Source organism: Coptis chinensis, chromosome 8, assembly GCF_015680905.1.
Source record: "Coptis chinensis isolate HL-2020 chromosome 8, ASM1568090v1, whole genome shotgun sequence".
NCBI lineage: Eukaryota > Viridiplantae > Streptophyta > Magnoliopsida > Ranunculales > Ranunculaceae > Coptis > Coptis chinensis.
In genome coordinates this window covers 90,543,676-90,569,515 of record NC_141463.1, presented here as the reverse complement: position 1 = coordinate 90,569,515, position 25,840 = coordinate 90,543,676, and the positions used below count along the sequence as shown (strand labels likewise).

The following is a 25,840-nucleotide window of genomic DNA, read 5'->3' as shown; positions in this document are numbered from 1 at the left end:
CTCCAACAGTCACCTGTAATTGTATAAATTGACCATCTAGCTTCTTCAGCAATTCCAATGGTCATAGCCATAAGAAAAAAACTCTAGGGCTATCAAATTGTTTGATTTCTATTCAATTCTACAAATAATTCAGGTATATATAATAGGTATTGTTATTAATTTTTCCTTCATTGTTCGCAAATTCTAATCAATTTTTTTTTGGAATCCATCTCTTTTTTGGCAGAAATGTCACTTGCATCATATCAGTGAATTACATGGTAAATAAAATGATTGATGATGTCATGTAAAAAAGAAAATGACATCATATATATATAATGTTATCTATGAAACTAACTGTTGTGTTTGGTATTTGCAATAATTTCATGATTTTTTTCGCTTTGGAAAAAAGTTTAGGGGTGTAAGTGACAATCGGGGTCAAGATCAAGGGTGACTTTTGTCCTTAATTAAAAAAAAAAAAATCCTGAGAGATCATTATGCACTTCCTTGTCTATAAGGGTGGAATTTGAGCCGAGGGCTCGGAGCTTGGCTTGGGCTTGGCTCGTTTAAGTTCAACTCGAGCTCGCTCGTTTAACTATATGAGCCAAGCTTGAGCTCAAATTAAAGCTCGTGTAACAAATGAGCTTAATGAAGCTCAGCTCGTTTAGCTCAAATAGCATATTTTATAGTGTAAAATAACCAAGCGGCTCATGCTCGGCTTGGGCTTGGCTCGTTTAAGCTCGGCTCGAGCTCGCTCGTTTAACTATATAAGCTGAGCTCGAGCTCAATTTAAAGCTCGTGTAATTAGCGAGCCGAGTTTGAGCATGGTAAAACTTTGTTTAGCTCGAATTCCACCCTTACTTGTCTAACAAGTCAAAACTGTGATATCACTTTAATGTAATTAATCTTGGATTGACTGCAATTAGTTGACGCAGAAAGTTCTGAATAATAATCAGCTTGAAGCGCGTGACCCAAGTTCCATGTGTCATCAGCTAATTGCTTCAACTACACTCATTTGGAAAAGATAATTTTGCGTATTATTCATTTGCTAGGATAATATGTTGTCATTCAGCAACATTTATGTTCATGGAACTTTACATTTTTTTTGTTTTTTTATAGAAAAAAGTCAGCCAAATGACGCTTGCGACCACATCAATCTTTTGAGAGGCTGGGTATAAATATAGGAGACGAATGCTTCACTAAAAATAACAAGAGAGATAGGTTAATAGCTACAGATGAAGTGAAATTAATTGGGTTCCGAGGGGGACATTTTTCTCTTATAGTTGAATGGGCTCTGAAACTGAAGGGGGTAGAATACGAGTACTTAGATGAAGACCTCGACAACAACAACAAGAGCCCCATGCTACTGCAATACAATCCAGTTCATAAGAAGGTACCTGTACTGGTTCACAATGGCAAACCAGTGGCTGAATCGCTTGTGATTGTCGAATATATTGACGAGACATGGAAGCAGTACCCACTCCTCCCAGAGGATCCTTATGATAGAGCTGTGGCTCGTTTCTGGGCTAAGCATATGGAAGATACGGTAAAGTTTCTAACAGATGTATAATATAGCTACGGAGCTATACAACTTCACCAAACATTTGAAGAAAAATGTGATGTTGTTTTTTGCTAGAGTGGATGTTGTGATCTTTCATCTTTGATGGTCTTTCTTTTAATCTTTGCAGTGTAAGACAGCAGCATTCAGTGTATTCTCTACGGTAGGCGAGGCCCAAGAGAATGCTACCAAAGAAGCTAGAGAGATTCTAAAAACTTTTGAAAAGGGTCTCAAGGGTAAATTCTTTGGTGGTGAGACAATCGGGTTTGTCGATGTTGTTACTGGTTGGATTGCTTACTGGATAGGAATGATTGAAGAAATTACTGGGATAAACATCGTGGACAAAGAAACCATGCCTTTGCTCAGTGAATGGTTCCAAAACTTTCTTGATGTTGAAATTGTGAAAGAGAGGTTGCCACCACGAGAAAAATTACTGGAGAAAGGCAAGATCTTCCGAGAGCAACTCGTAGCTGCATCAACTTAAAAGTATTCGTCATTGTTACTCATACAATATAATGTCTCTTTCTCCATCCAAAACCAACACTATCAGTCTGTATTAATCTAGTATATATTTGACAAGAATGTGTAATTTGATCTGTAATCTGTTAGTGATGAATAAGAGTAAGCTTTATATATGGGATTCTTCAGTAACCAATATCTTACAGTTACTTAAAAAAACTCATCTCTTGCCCCAGGTAGAGTATATGTTACATACAACCTAGTGGCCTAACTGCTAGCTGGTTGTTCCGAAAATCAACTCAATTAGACTGTCCAACCTAAGAAGATGATATTTACTTTTGGGGCCTTTGATTGAGGGATTAGCGCAACTATCATACTGTGGAAAGTTATTTTCAACATCTTTTTCAACATCTAATCAATTGCAGTAATCTACAAAGAAATTAAGGTTGAGAGCAGCAGCAGCAACTTACTACTCTGAGTCCTGGTGTCCACCTCGATCAGCTTGTTCTTGATATCCAGAGGTTCATTTGAAGATGAACTCATGCTCTGACTCACAGTTCTATGAATATGTTCTTCCTCCCCGCACGCTGTTGAGTTCCATAAAGGCCTCACTTTTTACCTAAGCAATTTATTCTCAAGTCTTAACTGACGTTTACTACTCTCAGTCTGCTCAGTTTCAGTCTCATAAAGGAGCGAGCAGTCGTTAATGGCTTACAAAATGTTAAACTTCTATCCGTCTTCAAAACTACAATAAACTCCTATCAGTTTTCAACAGCATTTATCTGATTCAAACTCTTCACAAGTACACAAACCTCCTCATCTATCTCAATATTATCTTTCTCCATCATCTTAAGGATGTCAGGAGCTGGTTTCTGCACTTGAACAAACACTCTGAGCAAGGACTTATACAGAGGTAAACTAGCAATGCCCAAACGTCGGAGAACCATAACATACTTATGTGCCTCCTCAGTCCTCATATCGCCCACACTACTCAAAGTACTCTGCAATCGCCATAACAGTTGTAGATGATGGATGCCAATCACAATGATTCAACATAGAAAACCCTTTCTTCATTGCGGAGATAGCTTTATCCATCTCCTTATTTTTCACCCATCCTTCCATAAGAATCTCCCATGTCTTATTTGGCAACTTTATACGATAATGCCTATCCAACTTTAGTCAGAAAAATTCATATAAAGTTGGGTGACTAGCATAGTCAGAAAAACTTGTGCTACTATATATAATGCCTATGCTAGTTGTTGATAATGCCTATCCAACTTTATCGTATAATGCCTATGCTAGTTGTTGATAATGCCTATCCAACTATATCGTATAATGCCTGTGCTACTATAATGCCTATGCTAGTCACCCATCTCGTATGAATTTAGTCAGATTTCGTCAATAAATACAAAGAAACTGTACACAATTTTATCAACAACTAGCATAGGCATTATAGTAGCACAAGTTTTTCCTCTCTAGTAGCTCGTAAATAACTTTTTCATGCGGTGACTAAGTTTGGCAAATTATACATCATACCTTGCCAAGAGGATTTTAAAGCAAGTGTACTTTCGCACTAAAGTCAATCAAACGGAAACATCCCATTATAGCACCAAAAATAGGTACTATAATTCATGAGAGATGAGCTTGGCAGTGGTATCCATAATTCGAGATACCAGTAAAAGGAGGTCAAGGGAGTTGGGTATCACCAAGAAACATGGGTAGCTGCACCTCAGCCATGAGTGGATGTTTGTCCAATTTATCTCACCAAATGAAGGATACATCTGATTAACATTAGCAAATTTTCCGAGTCATCCAATCATTCCAATAAGTATAAAATTTCAAAAGTACAGCTCTTTTAGCTTCTTAAAAGTACTGTGAGTCTTCAGCAAATATGACCACCTTGAAGTAGTGTAAAGAAAGAAGAATCGTGAACACTACCTAAAGCACTGAACCACTGCACACTAAAAGTCAAAAATATTTGTCCTTAAAACTAGAAGTTCAATATGAAATCCTAACACTCAATCACCTTTAACAATTAACATAATGAGAGGCTAATGAGAACATGTGTTGAAGACTTGAACAGTTGGACCTAGCCTAAAAGGGTTGTTTGAGATCTGAATCTATCCTTCTACGTTCCCCTGAAGATACTTAAAGTGATCTCTCTGAATTTCAAGCTTCACATTAAATAATGTAAGAACCTGCTAACCAGCATAGTAGCATTATATGGCATGGAAACATGGATGCGGACTCGCTGTTCTGTGATACGTTCTCACACTAAATAAAACTTAGAGTTTGGATAACCATACGTTACACATGAAGCAAGGATTTGAAAACTTTTGTATGGTTTGACTCTGGGGATTCATAGAAAAAGTCCTTGACCTATAGGGTAAAGCAAACCGCATGCTTGCATTTTAAAGAGAAGTGAAGACCCTTTGCTGAGAAGCAATCACTTTTTCTTAAAAGCAATAAGCATAATCACTTATAAGGCAGTTATCGTGGCCACTGTATGTCAAGCATTAAAAGCTTACCTGTAATACAAATCTGAGGACTTGACCCAACCAAGTTGTTCATCAAACGTTTTGACAAGTTGACAGCAAGGTTTCAAGACTTGGCAAAGCCCATAAACATGCAAACCATATACGAGCAGTCCTTTTTATACCCGCTTCAGCAGTCAACTACTCGTCATGCTTGAAGAAGAATCAAAATGAAACCAGACAGATACCATTTATATAGAACTATCATTTGAGACTACACATATACACGGGCTTCATACTCATGCAAATGACAGCAAAATTTGGTAAATGAAAACTTTCTGAAAACAAAGGGCCACTTTTGATGGTAGACTAGCAATGAAGTTCCTTGGATAACATCCTCACCTGTCATGCTGCCAGCATTATCCTCTTGCTTGTCACACAACTGATTGTATTTGTTGTGGTTTATCAATTAGAGCCTTTCTATTGCTTTCTTGATTGTACGAAAAGAATTCTGCATCATCCTTGGTACTTTGTTGATTGTCGGAATTTCCTGTCTGAATTCTTTCAACTGTAGATGCCACAAATTATTCAAGTTAAAAGCAGCTTCATATAGCTCTCCTCTGCCAGCTCAAACAATTAAGCAAAATGTATACAACAATAACAATAACAACATAATTTCAAAATATCAATCGCGAACTCAAGTTAAAAAATTTCTCTTCAAATAACTTTTCAGATGACAAATTGATTACTCTTTTGCCTTTTTTAATTCTCTTCGAAAATATATTGATACACTGCTTGCAGACTGCACCTCAACTTTCAATCTTTCATGATGCCGTGCCATAATGAGTAGCAATACTAATAAGAGCAATAGTGGCAGTAGCAGTTGACAGAAGTTGTGATGTGGTGGTGAATGGCGATGGCAACAATAACATGCGAGTGGTGGTCTGAAGAGAGAAAAACATACTGAAGGAAGAGGAAGAAGATTTGGGAAAGAACAACAAGTGGAAAGACGATAGCAGTCTAAGCTGGTGCCAAGAGCGTGCTTGTTATCACCTTTTTAAGCATTGCTTCCTATAAATATAACAAAGACAAGGAAACATGCCTCGGTGTCAAACATCGTCTTAACTCTGAAGTGTCTGACAGATTGACCTAAACAAGCCTAGAACATGAACTATGCTAGTGTCCAAAACATGAAGCCACAATCTCTATTATAGGAACGGAGTGCCCTTAATACATAGTTTGAAGTTTCCTAGCATCTCTTTAGAAATTTTGAGTTTATGAATAGGAATTACTACTAAGTTATCGTCCAGTTGGCCAAAAAAAAAATTGGCGATTTGTGATTCAGAATTGATTCGTTACTAAAATCTTCTTGTTTCCATCTTCTTTCATGTAATATGATTCTTTAGAATTATTTCATTTCTATGATTCACAAAATTAGTCACCTTTATCCACCATAGATTTTGAGTAAGTTTATTGGGGGTTAAAACATGAAGATAGAGAAGTCACCTGGTTTCTCCAGCTTCTTCCCTGAGGTTTTCTTAGATTTCTTTGGATGCCCCCTCCATGTATCAGTGAATAAATCGTTGAACTTATCCAGCACCCTATTCTTTTCTTCGAGCAAACCCAACATCTCATATGCATTTGCCACTTTTTGCACTATTGATTTTTCTGGAGGCTTCCGGTCAAAAGCTTCAAGCCCCTTAAAATGCTTCAAAAATCGATCAAAAAGACAAGATGCCTAATGATCAGTATTTTAAACAATGGAACAGTGGAAAAAGATATAACAACAAAATCAAGAGTCAGAGACCAAATTTAATGCTTTCCAACTCTCACAAATCAAGACTTGAACACCTAAGAGTAGAAAACAGCTATCTGTCTAATTCTAATAGACGCCGAGGTTTATCGTCATAACTATATATCCTAGTCGAGAAGTTCTTGAGGTACAATAATTAATTTACTTCATGTGCAATGCCTATGACAGTTCCCGTGATGACCTGACACTAACCCATTCACACAATCACTCTTATGTGTATTCAATACTGGATTCAACGTGCCTTTCCAGCCGCTAGATGTGCAGGCAAATTTAGTGCTATATGATAATCACTTGCAGCAAAACAAATTCCTAGTCCATATTATAAAAAATAGCCATGAATGATAGCCCATTTTCAATGAATTTTTTGGTGCATGAAAACTTTTAAAGTTAAACAAATATGCATTATAGGACTCAGTGGACTGCATGTTTCAACTCCACATCAAGAATAGACATACATGGCTATGTCTCGATGATATGTGATTTACATGAACATACCTAACCCAAAAGGTATAAGGGCATACCTTTACAAGCCTCTCCATCATGTTGTTTCGATAATAAATAGATATCATAAGAGTGCATAGCGTCCAAGGCACTGAATGTAGATCGTTACCAATTTTTTTAATCCAAAAATTGTGTGCTTCTTCTGTTCTGTGATCCATGTCTAATGCATTTATCAGCTGCCTATACATTCCCATCGTATTCCCTTGCCCCTTGCTCAGTATCCACTTTATCACCTGCAATTACTTCAGATGTAAGCATCAAGAAAAGACATTAGCAATTGACCACTAGACCTTTTTCTGAAGAAACTGAAACTCATTTGGATAGCATTATAGTTCACTCCCATCCCCCAAACCCACCCGGGAACCGACAAGATAGGGGAGGGGGAAGATTGTCATTTGACTCATTTCCAACTCCAGCTAAGTTACCTCAAAAGTTGGTCAAAAATTCCCCACAGGTAAGACTTTTATTTTTGGGTTTTGGACAGGAAACCAAGAACGCATACGTCAAACAAAGCTCAAATGTGTTTTGCTTGTACAGAATTTGTGTGGCTTTGTGCATGTCTATAAGAAATAAAAATAGAGAGGATCAGACAGAATTCATGCCTGAATAACTCTATGCCACTCTTGCTCCTTCTCAAGAGTTCCCATGGCTATCCTCAGAGACGCTAGAGGAAATGTCTTCTCCCATGCAACCCAGGCATCAAGTGCACCATAAACAGCTTCTTTAGATTCTTTGAGGCCCAAGAGCTGCAATTTTCTATCGACAAAGCTTTATAAACTCATCCTGACAACTCAACTTTAAAAAATGAACCAAAAACAAAAAACTGAATAAATTTTTACTTAATTTTCATCAGAGAAACTAAAACAATGATATCAGTAACAATTTGCAGTCTTATTATTATCATAAAACTTATTCCGTATCAACCGCTAACTTTACAATTTAGACAACTTAACTAAAACTAGCACTGCCCCACATTCAGTATCTGTTTGTGGCATAAAAACAAATGTCCCCATGTTATTACATAGTTCCAAAATTTTCTACAATATTTTTATAGGGAGTGACTCTCAAGGACAAAACGCTATGTTGCATGGGTACGGGTACGAGTGTCGGGTTTTGACATGGGTACGGTAATTTGGACATGGCGAGGTCTGAAAATCAAGACACGGGGACACGGCTAATATTCTAATTTAATATTATATTTTATTAAAACATAAATTATTTTAAATATATATATATATATATATATCCAGTCCTTTAAAAAATAGCTTCTTAAGTTAACTTTAAAATAAGTACGTAAATAAAACTTCACCTACAAAATGATTTCAAACTTATTTTTTTGTGGACATGATATACTCAATATTAAGATCATCTCTACAAAATTTCAGCTCATTTGGAAACCTCTAACATTGGCAAAAAACGATTACAAAAACTCAACAATTCTGGACTGTTAGATTTCTTTTTAAAGATGACAACAATTTTTATCTATGTTAGAGGTTTCTAAATGAGCTAAAATTTTAGGAAGATAATTATTATGGTGAGTGCTTCATAACCACCAAATATTAGATTTTAATTCATTTTGTAGGTGAAGTTTTACGTACGTACTTATTTTAAGTTAACTTAAGTAACTACTTTTTAGAGAATTATTATATATCAGTCATTCTCTAAAAAGTAGCTACTTAAGTTAACTTTAAAATAAATACTCAAGTAAAACTTCACCTACAAAATGAATTCAAACTTATTTTTTTGTTGATATGATATACTCAATATTAATATCATCTCTACAAAATTTCAGCTCATTTGGAAACCTCTAACATGGCAAAAAACGATTACAAAAACTCAACAATTCTGGACCGTTAGATTTCTTTTTAAAAATGACAACAATTTTTATCTATGTTAGAAGTTTCCAAATGAGCTGAAATTTTAGGAAAATAATTATTATGGTGAGTATTTCATAACCACAAAATATTAGGTTTGAATTCATTTTGTAGGTGAAGTTTTACGTACATATTTATTTAAAGTTAACTTAAGTAGCTACTTTTTAGAAAATTACTATATATATATATATAGATTTTGATAAAGCTCATTAGCCATTTAAAACAATTTTTGCTAAGTTTAGACCTTGAATATAACCATTCCAAAAAAGCCCAAGTCCACGTTGCTTATTAAAAGCCCCATTTAATCCTATATTCCTATCTATGGACGAAAGAAACAAAAGAGCCCAAGCCCACATCACTTATTAAAAGCCCACTTCTTAATTGTCTTAAACAAACCCTAGATCTAGGTTGTAACCGTCGCCAAGGAAGAAGATGGTGCATAGCTGATAACATCAATCCACCACCACTCGACGAATTCTCGGGTCAGTCTACTCCATTTCTCACTTTCTTCCTTCTTTCTTAAACTTTTTTTTTTTTTAAAACTGAGAATAGATTCGAATGGAAAATCTATGTCGCGTCGGTGTTGACACGACACTAGACACACCGGAATAATAGGCGTACCCATGCACCACATACAAAACGGCCGAAAAAATAACTCTCAACACCACTTTTTTTTTAATCACTCACAAAGACCGAATAGATGAAAGGTCAAGTATACTCTTGAAGCGATAAAAACAGCTCGGGTAGATGAAAGGTCAAGTATACTCCTAACGCGAAATAATAAATAATAAATGGCCTTAAGTGGTAGTATTGCCTTTTTCTTGATATTTTTACTAACCAATATATTCCACAAAAACTATTCATTTCAAACCCGACCAAATACCCTCTCAAATACTAAAAACTTCGATTTATTCCAACCTCTAAAAACAAAAAAAAAAAAATAGTATTAAACATTTAAACTTACAGTATCTACTAGAAATTTAATCTTATCCTTCTTCGACACATTCCTCCCCGGAGGCTCCTTTAAAGAATCACTAGTATCTCTCCTTGATTCCATCAAATCATCTACATATTGACCCTGTCAAAAAAAATTGTTAGGCTCAGTACTAACCATGCTGCTACTTTAGTTATGAAGTTACAAAAACAGTTATTTCCAGGTCGAACTTCCGAGTATCTGGTGGAGTAGTTGTTACATAACTGTTTTACCTTAATGGAATGGTGGGGTGTAGGAAATAGTTTTTCTGCTATCACGTGGTTTAAAGGAGAAACCAACCGCCTCGCCATTTTAGAGATTTATTCTGAAAACGAACATAGAAACAACATAACAAAGAATTTAGACATTATATTGGATACCCGATTATGATCAATAACGTCACCGATAACAACGATGCGTCCATAATCCTTCCCGTAACTCGCAAGATTAGAGAGGTGGGAGAGAGTACTAGTGAGAAAGAGAGAGAGAGAGAGAGAGATGGGAGAGAGTATTGGCCAGAGAAAAAGAGAAAAAGAATGAAAAGGTATAAACGTAACAAACCATTTGCTTTTTGTGGGGGCCACGTCCTCAGTTGGAATAAAACTTCTCTTATATTTTCAACAGGTTACTCTGTCCTAATTTTAAATTCAACGTCCCCAAAATATCAAATTAGGTGAATATTTACGTTTACCGATGAAAAAAATATATATCAAAGACTCAAAGAGGTTGGGGTGCCTTCAAGAATATTTGGTCAAAATCAACAACCAAATGTCCAAATGGAATGAACCCTGACCACGCCTGTCTCCTAAAGCGAGCACAAGTGACTACTAAGAGTCTGAGACCTCGTTCAAAGTGTGAAGTGTAGGCCCAAAATATCAAATTCGGTGAATATTTCGATGTATCAAAAAACCGATATATATCGGATATATCATAAATATCTATTTTTTTGTTAACCAGTCAAAATTTTGTTTTGTATATCGATATATCGGAAATATTGTCAATTATATCGGAAATATCGTCAATATATCGGTCAAAGTCAATAATATTTGGTCAAAATCAACAATATAGATCAAAGTCAATAATTTATATCGGATATATCATATATATCGGTATATGTATGGTATATTTCATTTATATCAATACATTAATTTTTTAATATATATACAACCTTCTTACATTTCAAAAAAGATCAATATTCGGAATGAAATATAAATCAAAATATATCTATATCGTTATAGCGTACCAAAAATGATATATATCGATACAATATATCATGGTTTTGGGCTCCAAGAAACTCTTCAAATGAAGATTTTGAGCCTTGATTGAAACCCCAAAACCATCAAAGCCATAAAGGTCATGGGTTCCTTAAAAAAACTTCTTAGCTTGTTCCTTTCCTCACAAAATATAGGATACTTTGGTATGAAATAGATGGAATCAACATCAAGTCCTACAATTTAAGATCACTTAGGTCCCATATTGCACTGGTAAGTCAGGAACCCGCTCTATTTGCAGGTACAATTCGTGAAAACATTGTCTATGGGAGAGAAAGTGCAACTGAAGCAGAGCTAATTAAATCTGCAACTCTTGCAAATTCCCATGAATTCATAAGGTATGCACTAAAAAGCACCATTAAGTGGTATGTTCCATTCTACCAGCAGTTTCACTAGCAACAGCTGATGTCACTCAATCTCTTTTTGTGAAAGAAATCCCAAATATCCAAAAGATTACTGATGTGTTTTCCCTGTTTGTCACTTTGGTCTACTGGTTTAATGGAAACAGTTCTATGAAGGATGGATATGAAACTCTCTGCGGTGAAAGAGGAGTTCAATTGTCAGGAGGACAAAAGCAAAGGATAGCTCTAGCCCGAGCAATCCTAAAGAGTTCAGCAATACTGCTACTGGACGAGGCAACTAGTGCACTGGACAGTAGATCTGAGAACCTTGTTCAAGATGCACTAGAGAAGATGGTTGGTAGAACATGTATAGTTGTGGCTCATAGGCTGTCATCAATTCAGAAATCAGATACAGTTGCTGTGATTGACAATAAGAGGATTGTAGAAGAGGGGACTCATGCTGACCTACTAGCTATAGGAGAAAAGGGTGCATACTACTCCCTCATCAGACTACAACAGTTTGATAATATGGCCAAGGAATGGGGGCTGAGTGAATGAAAGATAGTAACCTCTGTAACTCTTGTACTTATTGTCTCCAAATCCTACACAGATCAGGAATGACATCTACAAGTAGCCATTTGTATATGATGAAGTTTACAATCATATGATTCAACTCAGCACAAAGACCCTAGGGATTGTAACCAAATAAAATCACCAACTTCGAGTGATCCATATGATGATTTCTCAATTGCTAAGACCATATACATGGGAAACAAAAAGTTGAATCAATGTACTGAGAGAAATATAGCAAATATTTGACTCCGGATTTCTGAAATTCAACGTAACTACAGATGATAAATGACTAGAGAACCAAACTGGATCAGAAGGGTGAAAACCAACCATACCTCTAGAAGGGACGGATGCAATATCACCAAGTTATAAACAGAAACCAACCATATCACTAACGGCACAACATTTTCTTTTTTCCTATTGATCAGTGAATAAATATTTTACTGATATAATAATATAGAAACATAGAAAAAGTAGGATGAGAAACAACAAAAAGCAGGTACAAGTAGACAAGTAAATTATGAACCACTAATGTCTGAAAATGAGAAAAAGTTAGAAAAGGAAAATGCTGTGAGCTATTAAACATGGCAATTTCTATTCACAATAATTTCTCTCTATTGTTAAACGTATACCGAGAAGGAAATTATATATCAGATTTCAATTACTACATTTATCAAAATCTTCTTTTGCTGCAACAGATGTGATCTTTCAGATAAAAAAAAATCTCATTTTAACACATTTCTATTAACAGGTTACATGGACACGGCAATATCTAAAATAAATATGTGTCGACACCGTGGAAATTCGGCAGAGCACGAGTAAAGAACACACAAACGACTATAAAAAGTAGTAAATGATGAATAACCTGTTTTCAACGATCTGGTTTTCTTTGATGACGATCTGTTTTCGATGATGAAGAAGAACCTGGTTTTCTTCTTTCTTTGGTAGGTGTTTGTATGTTGGGTGAGAAGTTTACTGGGCTTGGGCCTTGTTTAATTGAGGTTTCACTTTTCTGTTTTTCAGGTAACGAAACATCTACACGTAGAAGGAGTTTTGTGAAGACAGAAGAAGGACCCGTGATATCTAATTTATCTTGATTTTGTACAACAAAATAAAATAAATAAAGAAATGGCAACTTATTGATGTCATATTGCATTTTTCAGTTACTTACTTCCATCTCAATTACAATTAAGTGGCATTTATAGTAATTTTGGTTTAATACCGTACTAAATTTTAGTAATTTATAAATTTTATATCTATTAAAAAATTAATTAATTATTCCTAGCCGTGTTCCCATGTCGAACTCCCACAGCTCGCCGTATCCGACACTCCGTATCCGTGTCGGACACCGACACATGTGCCCGTGTCAATGTAACCTAGCATATTAAGTATTAACCATATCAATGAGCAGTAAATTAACCTCAAACAAAAAGACTAGGACGGTTAGTTGCATTGACACCATCACGACTGCAAGTGTTCACCTAATTAAAAGCATTTAGAGTGTGTCCTTTAAAATCAGACAACAATTTTTAGGTTATTATATATGAGCATGAATTATATGGACAGATCTATAACAAATGATGATACTGAACTAACTGAAGAATGAAACTAACATATGCTGATCATGCACAAAATGGCAACTTAATTTAAGAGATCATAAAGCACTTTATCATATGTAGTGATAACTTACGACATAAAGTAACTGTTAATTTACCTGGCGAAAAGTACATTTATAAGCCCATCACTTCATTTTCACTAACACCAGAAATCCACAAGTGTGTAACTACAAGCAAACTGGCACAAATTCTACACCGACGGAGCATAAATGTCGGGTAAAGAAACATGATGCTCCTCATTACTGGTTCAATATTCTTAACTGACGCTTGTAAGTAAAAAGAAATCGTCAGATAACCAGTTGTTTATATACACATCCAATAATAACCCAGGTACCAAATAGAGAAGCCTGAATGGAATTCATCATGTCCATACACAGAGTTCCATTCTTACTAGCAGAAGCCAGGCGCTTTCCCAGACAGCTCCATGAGCAAGAAAGAATTGGATCACTGTCTTCCCTTAGAGTGCTTACTATTTCCTGTCTTGATCTTGACCAAATGTGAAGAGAACCATCAGAAGATCCTGCAGCGACATAGTTTTCATCTGCACTGATACATGAACGGCTCCAAGCAGATGCCACTCTGTTTCCATTTGCCCTCAATGAACCACAAACTTCCAAAAAACGCATGTCAAATAGATTATGCAAATTGTCCTTCCCACTTGTTAGTAAAACATTGCCACTTTTAGATAGAGAAGTTGATGTGATGGCATGTGAATGTGCTGCAACTTCACTAAGTAGCCTCCCAGATTGAATATCCCATAAACGAAGGTTTCCATCGACATGACCTGAGCAAATGGTTTCCCCATCCATGGAAAAGCAAAGAGCATTGCAGTTGATGTGTGATATTATTGTGTTAATGCAATAGCCTTTCTGCAGATCCCAGACTTTTTTATTGTTCGATCATATAACAACCCCAATTTTTAAACAACATAAATTAAATTATTTGATTGAAAATAACTATTATATTATGAAGTCTAGCTTATTCTATAATTTGCTTAGCTATTGTTGATTTTTTTTTAAAAAAAAAAGTTCATGTTTTTACTTGAATTGTTTGTTAGAACTTATGTGGGTATTTTATAATCATTTTGGGCTTGAAAACATTGTTAAAATGTACCCATTCATATAGGTATGGACCTTGGGTATTTTTAGACCCATTGGAGGCACATAGGTTAACTTAAACAGACTTAAAACATGGAATAAATAAGAGCTGCGAATTTTCTCTGTAAAAATATGATTATTCAAAATCAAAACCCTAGCCTCCAATAAAAAGAAGGGGAAGAGGAAGAAAAGAGAAAAAGGGGATGCAAAATATTGGGCTCACCGCACTATTGATATTCATAGTTGTTTACATCTTGTAGACTTAATAAGGTGAGTTATATTTATTTCTTTTATTGTTTCCATAGAAATAGGATATGTTGTTTGTTATGTGTGATCATATGGATTGTATATTGGGAGGATAAAGCCATTAATAAATTGTATAGAGTTTTGTGAAGAAGATGAACAGTTAACAGTAAACACCATTCTAGAAAAGTTGTCTGCGCAGTCTTTTAATTCTGCTCAGATGGAGATCTTTCCGCACACGGATGTCCCTCAAATTTAATCCATAGTTTCCTGACACATTGTAGTCTGACATATTAAAATTTTAGACAGATCCAACGGTTGGATTTCTGTCGAGGCGCGCATAAGCGTGACACGTCGTAGTGTTTCTACACCAGAAAAACTGCAGTGTGCAGTCTTTTGTTTCTTCTTAGATGGTGACCTTTCCATACTCGGATTTGTATGAAATTTAATCCATAGTTTCCTGACACATTGTAGTCTGACATATTAAAATTTTAGACAGATCCAACGGTTGGATTTCTGTCGAGGTGCGCATAAGCGTGACAGGTCCTAGTGTTTCTACACCAGAAAAACTGCAGTGTGCAGTCTTTTGTTTCTTCTTAGATGGTGACCTTTCCGTACTCGGATTTGTATGAAATTTAATCTATAGTTTCCTGACACATTTTAGTCTTCCATATTAGATTTTTAGATTTATCCAATGGCTTGATATCTGTCGAGGCTTCCATTAGTGGGACTAGTCGTAGTAGAAACTACACCAGAAAACTGATGGGTGCAGTCTTTTGTTTCTGTTTAGATGGAGGTCAACCTATTATCGGATTGACCTCAAATTTAATCCATAGATTCTTGATATCCAGTTAAATGACATATACAAATTTTAGGCAGATCCAATGGTGGGTTGTCTGTCAAGGCACGGATTAACAAGGTTGTTAGAATTAGCTCAAGTTTAAAATAGATATAGTTGGGTGGTTACATGATGGCATTAGATGGTCAATGGTTATTATACTTTCGATATATTCTTACTATCGTGAAAATATTGGTGTGGAATGAAAATATATCTATATGTTTTATTTTATCGCGGATTATTAAAATATTTGGAGAATTGGTTAAGAGCTACGTAAGGCTTGATTCTAATCTTAAAAGATTGGATAATAAAGAAGTGACCTTTATGTACAGTCTGCGATCACTATATCTATAATATATATATTAGTTTGTGTGATAACTATGTGATTGTGTTAGAAAGTACTGTTGTTTTGATACTACATAAATATATATGTGTGAGATAGAAGTTGTATATGAATATAGACTTTAGTATATGTAGATCTGTTTTGGACATTAGTGTGTGTGGACTTGAATTTGGGTTAATGAACTATTTGTTTACAATATTGTATATATGAGTGTGGTTATGTAAATTGTATTTGTTTGATTATAAGTCTGTTTATATTCAATGATGCTTAAGTGCTTGATTTGCCTTGACACGCGAAAATGACTCTCTACATGTGTGGTCTGTTTTGACATGAGTAATGCTAGTATAATTATAAGTGATAATAATGTTTTAATGTGTCGCCCACATCTTTAGAACTCTCCATGCCTCAGGATTTGGTAATGAGATATTATGACTTGTGATGTCATGTGATAGATGGGTATTCATTGAATGTGTCATGAATGACCCGGGTATTCATTGAATGTGTCATGAATGACCCAATAGTTTGGACTGCCCTAGAGAGGAACTAAGGTATTAACTATTGGTTGGTCGTATTCCTTGAATGTACGAGAATGTAGGTTTGGGTATTCCTTGAATGTGGCGGGGAATGACTTCGGGGCATTCATTGAATGTGTCATGAATGGCCCGTTAGTGTTATGATGGGTATTCCTTGAATGTGGCAGGAATGACCCAAGGTATTCATTGAATGTGCCATGAATGACCTGATATTTTGTTATGCCCAAAGGAGGCTTTGTGATTATGTGTATGGAAAGCCCGAGATGATGGTGTGACTCACAAAAAGTTACGAGTTTACAAGATGAAAATATGTTTCCTGGAGGCGATATCCCGCTTGGGACATATGTCTTGTAGTGGTACTCGGTGTGAGTGAGGCACATGGATATGTGTGATTTGGCAAATGTGTGTAGTGCAAATCGTGGAGTAGGATCTAAAGGTTGGGCCGTGTCTTTGAAAAAAATGAGTCAACAAGATAATTAATAAGCAAAGTAAAAATATTGATTTTTAGGTGTGATGGAGTTATTGCATATGATGTATATGTTTTCTTATGAGAAATATATCGTGGTTTGTATGAGTTGATACCCACCACGGATGAATGTACTCCTTGGGTGTGATATTTTCCCGTTCTCATAAGTAGACGAGTGGTTTTAAGTAAAAAATATATGAAGTGTGTGATATTATGGATGTGAAGTGGTGACTTGTGAATAATATTAGTAAATGATTGTGATTTCTATGTGACTGCAAAATGACTATAACGATGATATATTATTCGAAAATATTAATGAATTGTGATAGTCCGAGATCTATGGTTATGCATTAGAAACTTTATGATGTAATGATGTCATATGAATGACTACCCTTGATATAGGTATTATGATAAGTGGTATTCCTCGAATATCTTGGGACGAACTAGGTTATATCAATTAGACTTAAATGTCTTAAATGAGATTTGGTTATGAATGGAAATTTGGTTGGTTGAGATAAAACATTTTATTGTGATGTCTAACTCTGTTTTGTAGGAGGGTAGGATCGATTAATCTTTTACGTAGGGACGAAATATCCTACCCTAAGACAGCGTGTTGGCTTAAAGGTAAGGTATACCAAACTCATATTTAATTAGGTTATCATATGTGCATTTAATAAGTGGAATGTAAATGGTATTTATGTTGTGAGTTATTTTGGAAAGTGGGAATGATGAGTACTGTTATATGAGATTCTTGGAATTTGTATATTGGGGTGAAATCTTACTTGGGAAGAAACTACACGCCGTTTTGGAAAACGGAACTATATTGTCTTCCAAGTTGAAATGGTTGGTAATGTTATATTTATTAATTTAAAAGACTTTTATATATATTTTGTTGTTAGTTACTCATACCAAAAATTCAAATTTGTTGACCCATGTTTGCTTTGTTTTGCAACGTGGGTGTGTTCTTGGGAACATAGATGGTGGAGTGCAGTGGATAAGGACACGTGGTTTGGAGTTGCTCTTGGAATCTTCTAGTTTAAGATTTTCTGAAGGGTACGGTTTTGTTTTGAGACAGATGTAATAGAGTTGGTTAGTTTCTTTGTAGGTTAATAATGTGATTTAAAGATTGTTCCTTTTAGGTTTCTTTTGATTTCAGTTTTGTATATATATATGGTTTGATATAATCGGTTTTTGGGTTTTGTTTCACCCCGGGTTTCCAGATAATTGAATATAATTGTTTTAAATATTGTCTGGAAATTTGGGGTGTGACAGATCATGAGCTGCACTCACCACAAGGAAGCATGAAATTTGGCTCGCGTCGATAGCACAAACTTTATCTGTATGGCCTGTGAGAGTATGGCGAATACAGCCAGTACTCACATCCCACACATATAAATTGTTTGAGCTGCTTGCTGCAATAATAAATTTGTTGTCGTGAGAAACAGCGAGATCAAGAACAGAGCCTACACAACCATAGTAAGCATGGTTCAATGTTCCAGTGTTTGTGTCCCATATTTTGATTGTATGATCCTGTCCACCACTGATCAACTTATCAGAGTTGTACTGGAACTGTATTGAACCACAGCCACCCTCATGAGCATGAATCTTGTGCTTGCAAGAAGCAGGAATGGTTGATTCTGCAAAGTTCTCAGCACCTGCTTCAGATTGACGAACTACACCATCAACTTGTTTCCGTGCAAGCTGCTAGCTTTGAGTCGATCCATCATGTCTTCATATATTGTGTTGTCCTAAGAAACAAAAACAAACAAAAGTTTTAGCTAAGAAAAGTCCAAACCAGTAACATTTTGATAGGCTGATATCAGAAAACATCTCAGAAGAACAAACAACATTAGTTTCTACAGGAGCTCAACAAAGAAAAAAGATATTAAAGAAACAAGAAACACAAAATCAATTGGAGAAATATAAGAAAAAATAAAATGCCCATTTGCCAATAATAATAGAGAACAATATCAAGCACCGCAGTGAATGACAATCTTCGTATGTCCTGCTCTATGTTGCATGGACACTGACGCTGACCTTGACCCGCATCTGGCGACTTCAACTATATCTCAAAAATAGGGCCGGCGGACATTTAATTAATATGATAATTAAATAATATATATAATACTATTTTTTTAAAATAATAGAACATCTCTACACTATATGATAGCCGGGTCTTTAGGTAGCGTTCTTATCAACCGAACAATGTATTTTTAAGGGTTATTTAGCTTTTGGCCCCACTTTATATATAGATACTAGCGTTTGACTCTCCTAAGTTGCTAAATTCGTTTTTGGCCCCAGTTCTGTTAGTTGAATCAGTCAACTTTAACTCCACCGTGTGTTTTCCTACTCACATTTTTGTAATGCCATAAATACCCCTCACACTTAACACATGTACTGATTTTATTGAAAACAAATAAAATTTACACGTGTCGAAATCTTGTGGTTTCCATCCAACGGTCACCTGATCGGCAACTACCATCACTATCTCCGTTTCTTGGTAATTCCAAACTCCACCATTTGCATTTGGATCAAACTCCGCCCTTAAAGTTTGACACCCTAAGCATTGGCATCCGAATGGCTGCCACAGCACCCAATTCATCAGCACCACCACTGCTTGCAGCTCCAAGAGCGGAATCCGTACTTAGTGTTTTCACTCCCTCACTTTTTTTTATTTTCAATACATCTGGGTCATCATATGGGATTGAAACACGACTCCTGCCTTTCAATTCATGGATAAGATTCATCTCTCTCCTATCCTCATTTGGCATCCAAATTGCACAATTCTGAAGATCCAAAGTATTGGTACAATAGAGAATGTTGGGTGTAATGATGAGTCAGAGAAGCCTCTTCCAGTGCTGCCCCCACATATGCGTTCATTTAGTGTTTGTGGCTCTTGTAATGGGTTGCTTTGTTTACGGGATTCCGGTTTGCGTCATCCTTTAATGGATCCAATAAAGATGGGTGAACTCTATGTTTGGAATCCATTTACTGGAGAAATCTTACAACTACCAACTTCTAATACGATTGGAGTCAATACTTTTTCTTTTGGTCAGAATCCTATTCTTAATGAGTACGTGGTTTTGGCAATCACAAAGGTATTCTTGGACGATTTTGGAGATTTCTATGATAATAGCGAAGATTACGAGTGTGAACTAAAAATTGAGATGTGCACACTCGGATCGACTTCGTGGATAAGAATAAGAAATGTCCCATTCATCCCGATAACTTCACACTTATCGACTTTTTCTTAGATCAAAGACTTCACCGGCCGGGTGCGAGAAAAGAAATCAATCGATATAGTGTTGGGATCAGTTCTTTGGATTTGGGGAATCAGACGTTTACAGTTTACTCCATTACCTCCAGAGATCGCAGATAAAATAAGAACATATGGATAATATCAGTAACCGTTGGATGGAAATCACAAGATTTCGACATGTGTAAATTTTATTTGTTTTCAATAAAATCAGCACATGTGTTAAGTGTGAGGGGTATTTATGCCATTACAAAAATGTGAGTATGAAAACACACGGTGGAGTTAAAGTTGACTGATTCAACTAACAGAACTGGGGCCAAAAACGAATTTAGCAATTTAGGACAGCCAAACGCTAATATCCATATATAAAGTGGGGCCAAAAACTAAATAACCCTATTTTTAATCTCTCTATTTTAAGATTTTAGAACTACCTCATTTAATTATTCTAATCAACTCCCTCTTTTTTAAACAATTTACAAAAAGCTCTCTCACCTTAGTGAAATTAGAATTAGCTTCACATTATTTAAAATAATTTACAAAACCTCCTTCAACTCCTCCTAATGTTTTTATATTATTTTTTATATTAGAACTAAAATTCAAAAAATCATATTATCCGAGAGATGTTAAAGTGACAGGTTTAAAGACTTGAAAAAACATCGATGCCTAGCACGGTTTGCATACTTGTTATAAACTAATTCATGGGTATTTTCAGTGAAAAAAAGGCTTCAACACAATTTATGATTGGTCAATTTTATAAATAGAATGGGCCAAGATATAACAACCCAACTAACTAAAATAATGGGCCCAAATTACAATATACAACAAGACCAAGCCCATATTGGTAACGTTAAAGAACAGCTTGGTATTCCTCAGAATCAATAAGAACATTATTAGGAGGAACCTCATTAGAAGAAGGAAGGGGTGATGGCTGAGCTGGAACAGGAACAGAAACAGGTAAAAGTTGGTTTTTTATTTACAAGAAATAAGCCAAAACGCCCTAATTCCAGTTTTTATCACTGATAAAACCAGCCGGATTTACAAATCATTGGTTAGGACAAATTAGACGTCATAATCACTAATAAAACTGGTTTTTGGTTTTTAATCATTCAAAAGGACAAGTCCATGTTGACTTGACTTTTTTTTTTTTTTTAAATATCCAATTATACCCTTCTATGTTTCGTAGTATATAAGTCATCATTCATTTGAACTAGAAACAAAAAAATTGGAAAACCCATCGAGCGAAGCAAAAAGGAAACACAAGATCAATCGTTTTCGATTGAAGATTAAAGCTGAATCTAGAGATTCTACATTTCATTTGATTCGATTTGAAGGTTTGTCTCAACTTTATTATTCAAATTGAAATTGATTCGATTCGATGTTTGTTTTGATTTATTTTATTTGTTTGTTGAATTAGAAGGGTTTTTTACTGTTTGTTTTTGTTAACTATTTTATTAATATATGTTTATTTTGATTTGATTCGATGTTTTTTTTGTTCGATTCATTATGGATCTAACTTTTGAGTATGCACTAACAAGCGTGCATACCACATTTTAATGATGATGGGTTGGTTGATTTTTTGCGATGCTATGGATTTTAGTGTGCTACCACCAAATGTCAAGAGGGGTCCCGGTAGACCATGTTTTAAGAGAATTGAGAATCTGGGGTGCAATGCGCAACAAACGTCATAAGTGCGAAAATGTCATTCGACGGACCACCACAATCGCAAGACTTGCCTTGGGAAAAAGAATCACGGACCAAAAGAATGAGGGGCAAATGGAATGAGGGAGAAAGGAGTGAGGCATTCGATGTTGCAATTATTTTTTTCCAATGTCAGTAAACATAGAGGAAGTTGCACATACATTCAAGTAAACATACATGATTCTCTATTGGATATTCTGTCAGAATTCAATAAAAGTTTATTTTAGTTTGTTGGTTCCATTTTTTTGTTTACGTATCTATCCTGGAATTTCATCTCCTGTCAGTCCACATTATTTTTGTATGTGAGAGGGTATGCGTAGTTTTCAGTGCACACTTGAAGGGGTATGCACGGACTTTGGTGCATACCCTCTTTTGGTGTCTGCGGCAGTTTTGCCTTTTGGTGGTGGTAGTTCATCAACAAAAACTAATTGTCAACTACCACAATACATACACACAACCATCTCAAGCTACATTGAAGCAAATCCATAAGGAGAGACAAGTAGTGTGGTTGAAACATTACCAGTTAATTCAGAAACAATGTATCCTACACTGACATGGTATGCACCAGAGATTTTTGTTTGTTTGTTTTGTACAAAACCACAGCATGTAAACTTGGTTAATGCACAATTAATACTTATACTATATTCAATTGCATGAATTAAATTCATTAAAAGAAAAATATATAATGTAAACCAAAGATTGTAACATTCATTAAAAAAGTACTTGTTTTCAACTTAAATTCATTATCCAACAAAAACATACATCAGTGGCACTTGAAAGTTGCAACTAACAATTTCATCCATTTGGCCAACATACATTTCCACAATCAAATTCCTGTGCGAGATTTGGTTTGCACTGATGTTTGTGCATATCTCACATACCAAGAAGTAGTATGCACTGACACTTGTGCATACCATTTTCTTTGTGATGTTTGGTATGCACTGATGTCTGTGCATATCTCGCATACCAAGAAGTAGTATGCACTGACACTTGTGCATACCATTTTCTTTGTGATGTTTGGTATTCACTGACGTTTGTGCATACCTCGCATTCCAAGAGGTAGTATGCAATCACACTTGCATAACATTTTCTTTGTGATGTTTGGTATGCATTGATGTTTATGCATACTAAGATAGCATACTAAGGTGGTATGCACCGACACCTGTGCATATCAGGGTACTATTGTCTTTTTCGGACAAAAGTCAACTATTGTCCTTAAGAGTGTTTTTGAAATGCGGGTGGGTTTTTTGGTTCATTATTTCGGAATTTTGTCCTTTTTAGTTTTGTCCCCTTTTATTTATTTATCAACAATGGGAATCCATTATTTGAGTTTGACGGTTCAGGTAAGGGTCAACTTCTTGTAAGAATCTTTGAAAAGCCCATTTAGATGAACTTCTATTCATTTTCAGATCTTCTTCTCCGCCTTCTTCAATTGGTTTCCAAAGGGAATTGCTATATATAGACCCCATATCTCTCAAGGCAGACCCCATTTTAAAAAAAATTAATACCAGATATGTCCCCAAATAATCTCTTAGGGCGGACTCCACTTAAAAAGTGAAAACACATAAATTTCAATTTTTGTCTTTTTACTCAAGTTTTGTCTTTTTACTCTCTCTCAAGAAACCTTCCTTAAACCCACACTTTTTTTTCCACTCCTCTCATTTTCCAATCCAAATAAACTTAACCCACACATCTCTTCTTTCTCTACACATATTCATCTTCTTTTTCAAATTCTTTTGTTTTATTTCTATTTACAACCCATCTTTTTGTTTTTCATTTTTTTTTTGATGACATTGAGTGAAATGGAATGGGCATATGATGTTTTTAATGTGGAAAATGAACTATTTAATGAAGAGAAATTTCAATCAAGTGACCAAGACGGCGACCAAGACGAGGTAACTCCATATACAACTATTGTTCATAATGATTCCAATATCAATTTATTATGAAATTATTATGAGGACGACTTGTACAAAATGTGATTACAAAGTATTTATGCAAACTCAATCTATAAGGACAATCTCTTCCGTTTAATGGTTGATTTAAATAGTGAGTGTTGGAAAATGGGAATAGTCTTACGTTCGAGATGTCCCAGGCCAACTAACTTTCTAAAACTCTGGCGCCCCAACTGGAACGACTTATGAAGCATTAGACAGTCTAATTTGGCCGTCTCTTAGTTACTTTGATAGATATCCCATATTTTTCTTGTGACAAATTTTTAGCTAACATTATAATTAAATGTAAATGTTATAGGATCCTCTATACAGTCACAATGAGGTACCAATTGATGCACTTCGGACTTCACAAAATTCAAATGCATCTTCGGAGGAGCACTATATAGATCAAACCGAACATTTTAACACCAACATGGTATGCATGGATGAATATATGTTTTGAAACTTAGTTTTTTTATTTAATACCTTCTGACCCATGGATTAATGAATACTTAAATTCATTTATAGGTATTTGATAGTCGTCAAGATTTGATTGATTGGACATGACATAAAGGAAGTGAAGTGGGAGCTATTATTGTCACTGGGAAATCTCAAAATGCAATTGGTGGGAAGGCTCCTAGACTTATTTTGATATGTGAGCGTGGTGGTAAATTTCGATCTCATAAAAAGGTAGAAGCAAACGAGAAGACAGTGAGAAAGACTGGAACAAAAAAGATGAATTGTCCTTTTAAATTAAAAGCGTGTTTTGAACGTGGTAGTTTAGATAGATGGACACTAAGAGTTGATTGTGGTCGTCATAATCATGGGATGACAAAAACTATGGAAGGTCACTCTTATATGGGAATGTTTAATAAGATGGAAATGATTCTTGTATCTGAGATGAGTATTAAGAACGGTTCATTGGAACCAACTTTAAAATAAAAGACGTTCATATTAGGCTAACTCCGTTTGCATTGGATGGTTGGACTGGACCGTCTTAGAAAGATAGGAGATTGTGTTGGACCTATCTTAAGAACGGTTTATTGGAACCAACTTTAAAATAAAAGACGTTTCGATTGGGCTAACTCCGTTTGCATTGGATGATTGGACTGGACCGTCTTAGAAAGATAGGAGATTGTGTTGGACCTGTCTTAAGAACGGTTTATTGGAACCAACTTTAAAATAAAAGACGCGTTCGATTAGGGCTAACTCCGTTTGGATTGGATGGTTGGACTGACCATCTTAGAAAGATAGGATTGATTGTGTTGGACTTATTGTCTTAAGAATAAAAGGTTCATTGGAACCATCTTTAAAATAAAAGACGCGTTCTTAAGATTAGGCTAACTCCGTCTGCATTGGATGGTTGGACTGGACCATCTTAGAAAGATAGGAGATTGTGTTGGACCTATCTTAAGAACGGTTCATTGGAACCATCTTTAAAATAAAAGACGTTCATATTAGGCTAACTCCGTCTGCATTGGATGGTTGGACTGGACTAATCTATCTTGTTTTGGATAGCTGATCTAAACTATTTAATTGGTCAATTTTTAGTAATTCACTCAAATTTGGTTCACAGTGGCTGACAAATTTTTTATTTTAAGACAATAATTAAAAAAACATTACTAATCATTGTTTATACACCTAAATGTTACATATTCATTTTATGGTCTTCCCCACTACACTATATGAGCTAAGTTCAAGGTTTAAGGTTTATGGGTAATGTTTTGTACTTTACAGAGATGTGAATAAAATTAAATTTGAACAATATTTTTTTTTCTTTAATTCAAAATTTATTATTGAATTTTGGCTCACAAAATTATTTTTGAAATTTAAATACACGACTCAGTTTTGGGTTTTGGGTTTATAAACCGTTTAGTTGGTCAAAATTGGTCAATTTTTAATAATTCACTCAAATTTGGTTCCACGATTGGGTGACAAATTTTTTTATTTTAAGACAATAATTAAAAAAACATTACTAACCATTGTTTTTACACCTAAATGTTACA

General features: G+C 35.3%; 2 protein-coding genes, 1 long non-coding RNA gene and 2 pseudogenes across 6 annotated transcripts; 3 read left to right on the top strand and 2 right to left on the bottom strand.

Moving 5' to 3' along the window:
• Positions 1 to 1,008: 1,008 nt before the first annotated feature.
• LOC147484250 (glutathione transferase GST 23-like) lies at positions 1,009 to 2,169 on the top strand. Its single transcript, XM_086575671.1, has 2 exons — positions 1,009 to 1,522; positions 1,665 to 2,169. Exons 1-2 carry the CDS (start codon positions 1,337 to 1,339, stop codon positions 2,016 to 2,018), a joined length of 540 nt encoding a protein of 179 aa, XP_086431797.1. The 5' UTR covers positions 1,009 to 1,336; the 3' UTR covers positions 2,019 to 2,169.
• Positions 2,170 to 4,616: 2,447 nt separating this feature from the next.
• On the bottom strand, positions 4,617 to 12,932 carry LOC147484248 (pentatricopeptide repeat-containing protein At4g18975, chloroplastic-like). 3 transcript variants are annotated; one of them, XM_086575669.1, is made up of 8 exons: positions 12,676 to 12,870; positions 12,146 to 12,227; positions 9,862 to 9,953; positions 9,620 to 9,733; positions 7,384 to 7,527; positions 6,802 to 7,014; positions 5,974 to 6,175; positions 4,617 to 5,035 (listed from the first exon to the last, which is right to left on the bottom strand). In XM_086575669.1, the coding sequence occupies exons 3-8, from the start codon at positions 9,937 to 9,939 to the stop codon at positions 4,902 to 4,904; spliced, it is 885 nt and encodes a 294-aa protein (XP_086431795.1). In that variant the 5' UTR covers positions 9,940 to 9,953; positions 12,146 to 12,227; positions 12,676 to 12,870; the 3' UTR covers positions 4,617 to 4,901. The 3 variants fall into 3 exon arrangements, with proteins under 3 accessions (XP_086431795.1, XP_086431794.1, XP_086431796.1); XM_086575668.1 differs by lacking the exon at positions 12,146 to 12,227 and having other exon boundaries at positions 12,676 to 12,918; XM_086575670.1 differs by lacking the exons at positions 9,862 to 9,953; positions 12,146 to 12,227 and having other exon boundaries at positions 12,676 to 12,932.
• Positions 11,105 to 11,947, top strand: LOC147484249 (ABC transporter B family member 18 pseudogene; annotated as a pseudogene). Its single transcript, XR_015203649.1, has 2 exons — positions 11,105 to 11,237; positions 11,408 to 11,947. The product of XR_015203649.1 is annotated as an ABC transporter B family member 18 pseudogene (transcript).
• Positions 12,933 to 13,509: 577 nt separating the features above from the next.
• On the bottom strand, positions 13,510 to 19,693 carry LOC147484247 (autophagy-related protein 16 pseudogene; annotated as a pseudogene).
• Positions 19,694 to 23,699: 4,006 nt separating this feature from the next.
• LOC147484246 (uncharacterized) lies at positions 23,700 to 24,704 on the top strand. The gene is made up of 3 exons (XR_015206335.1): positions 23,700 to 23,795; positions 24,154 to 24,270; positions 24,363 to 24,704. It is a non-coding gene; the product is annotated as an uncharacterized LOC147484246 (long non-coding RNA).
• Positions 24,705 to 25,840: the final 1,136 nt, after the last annotated feature.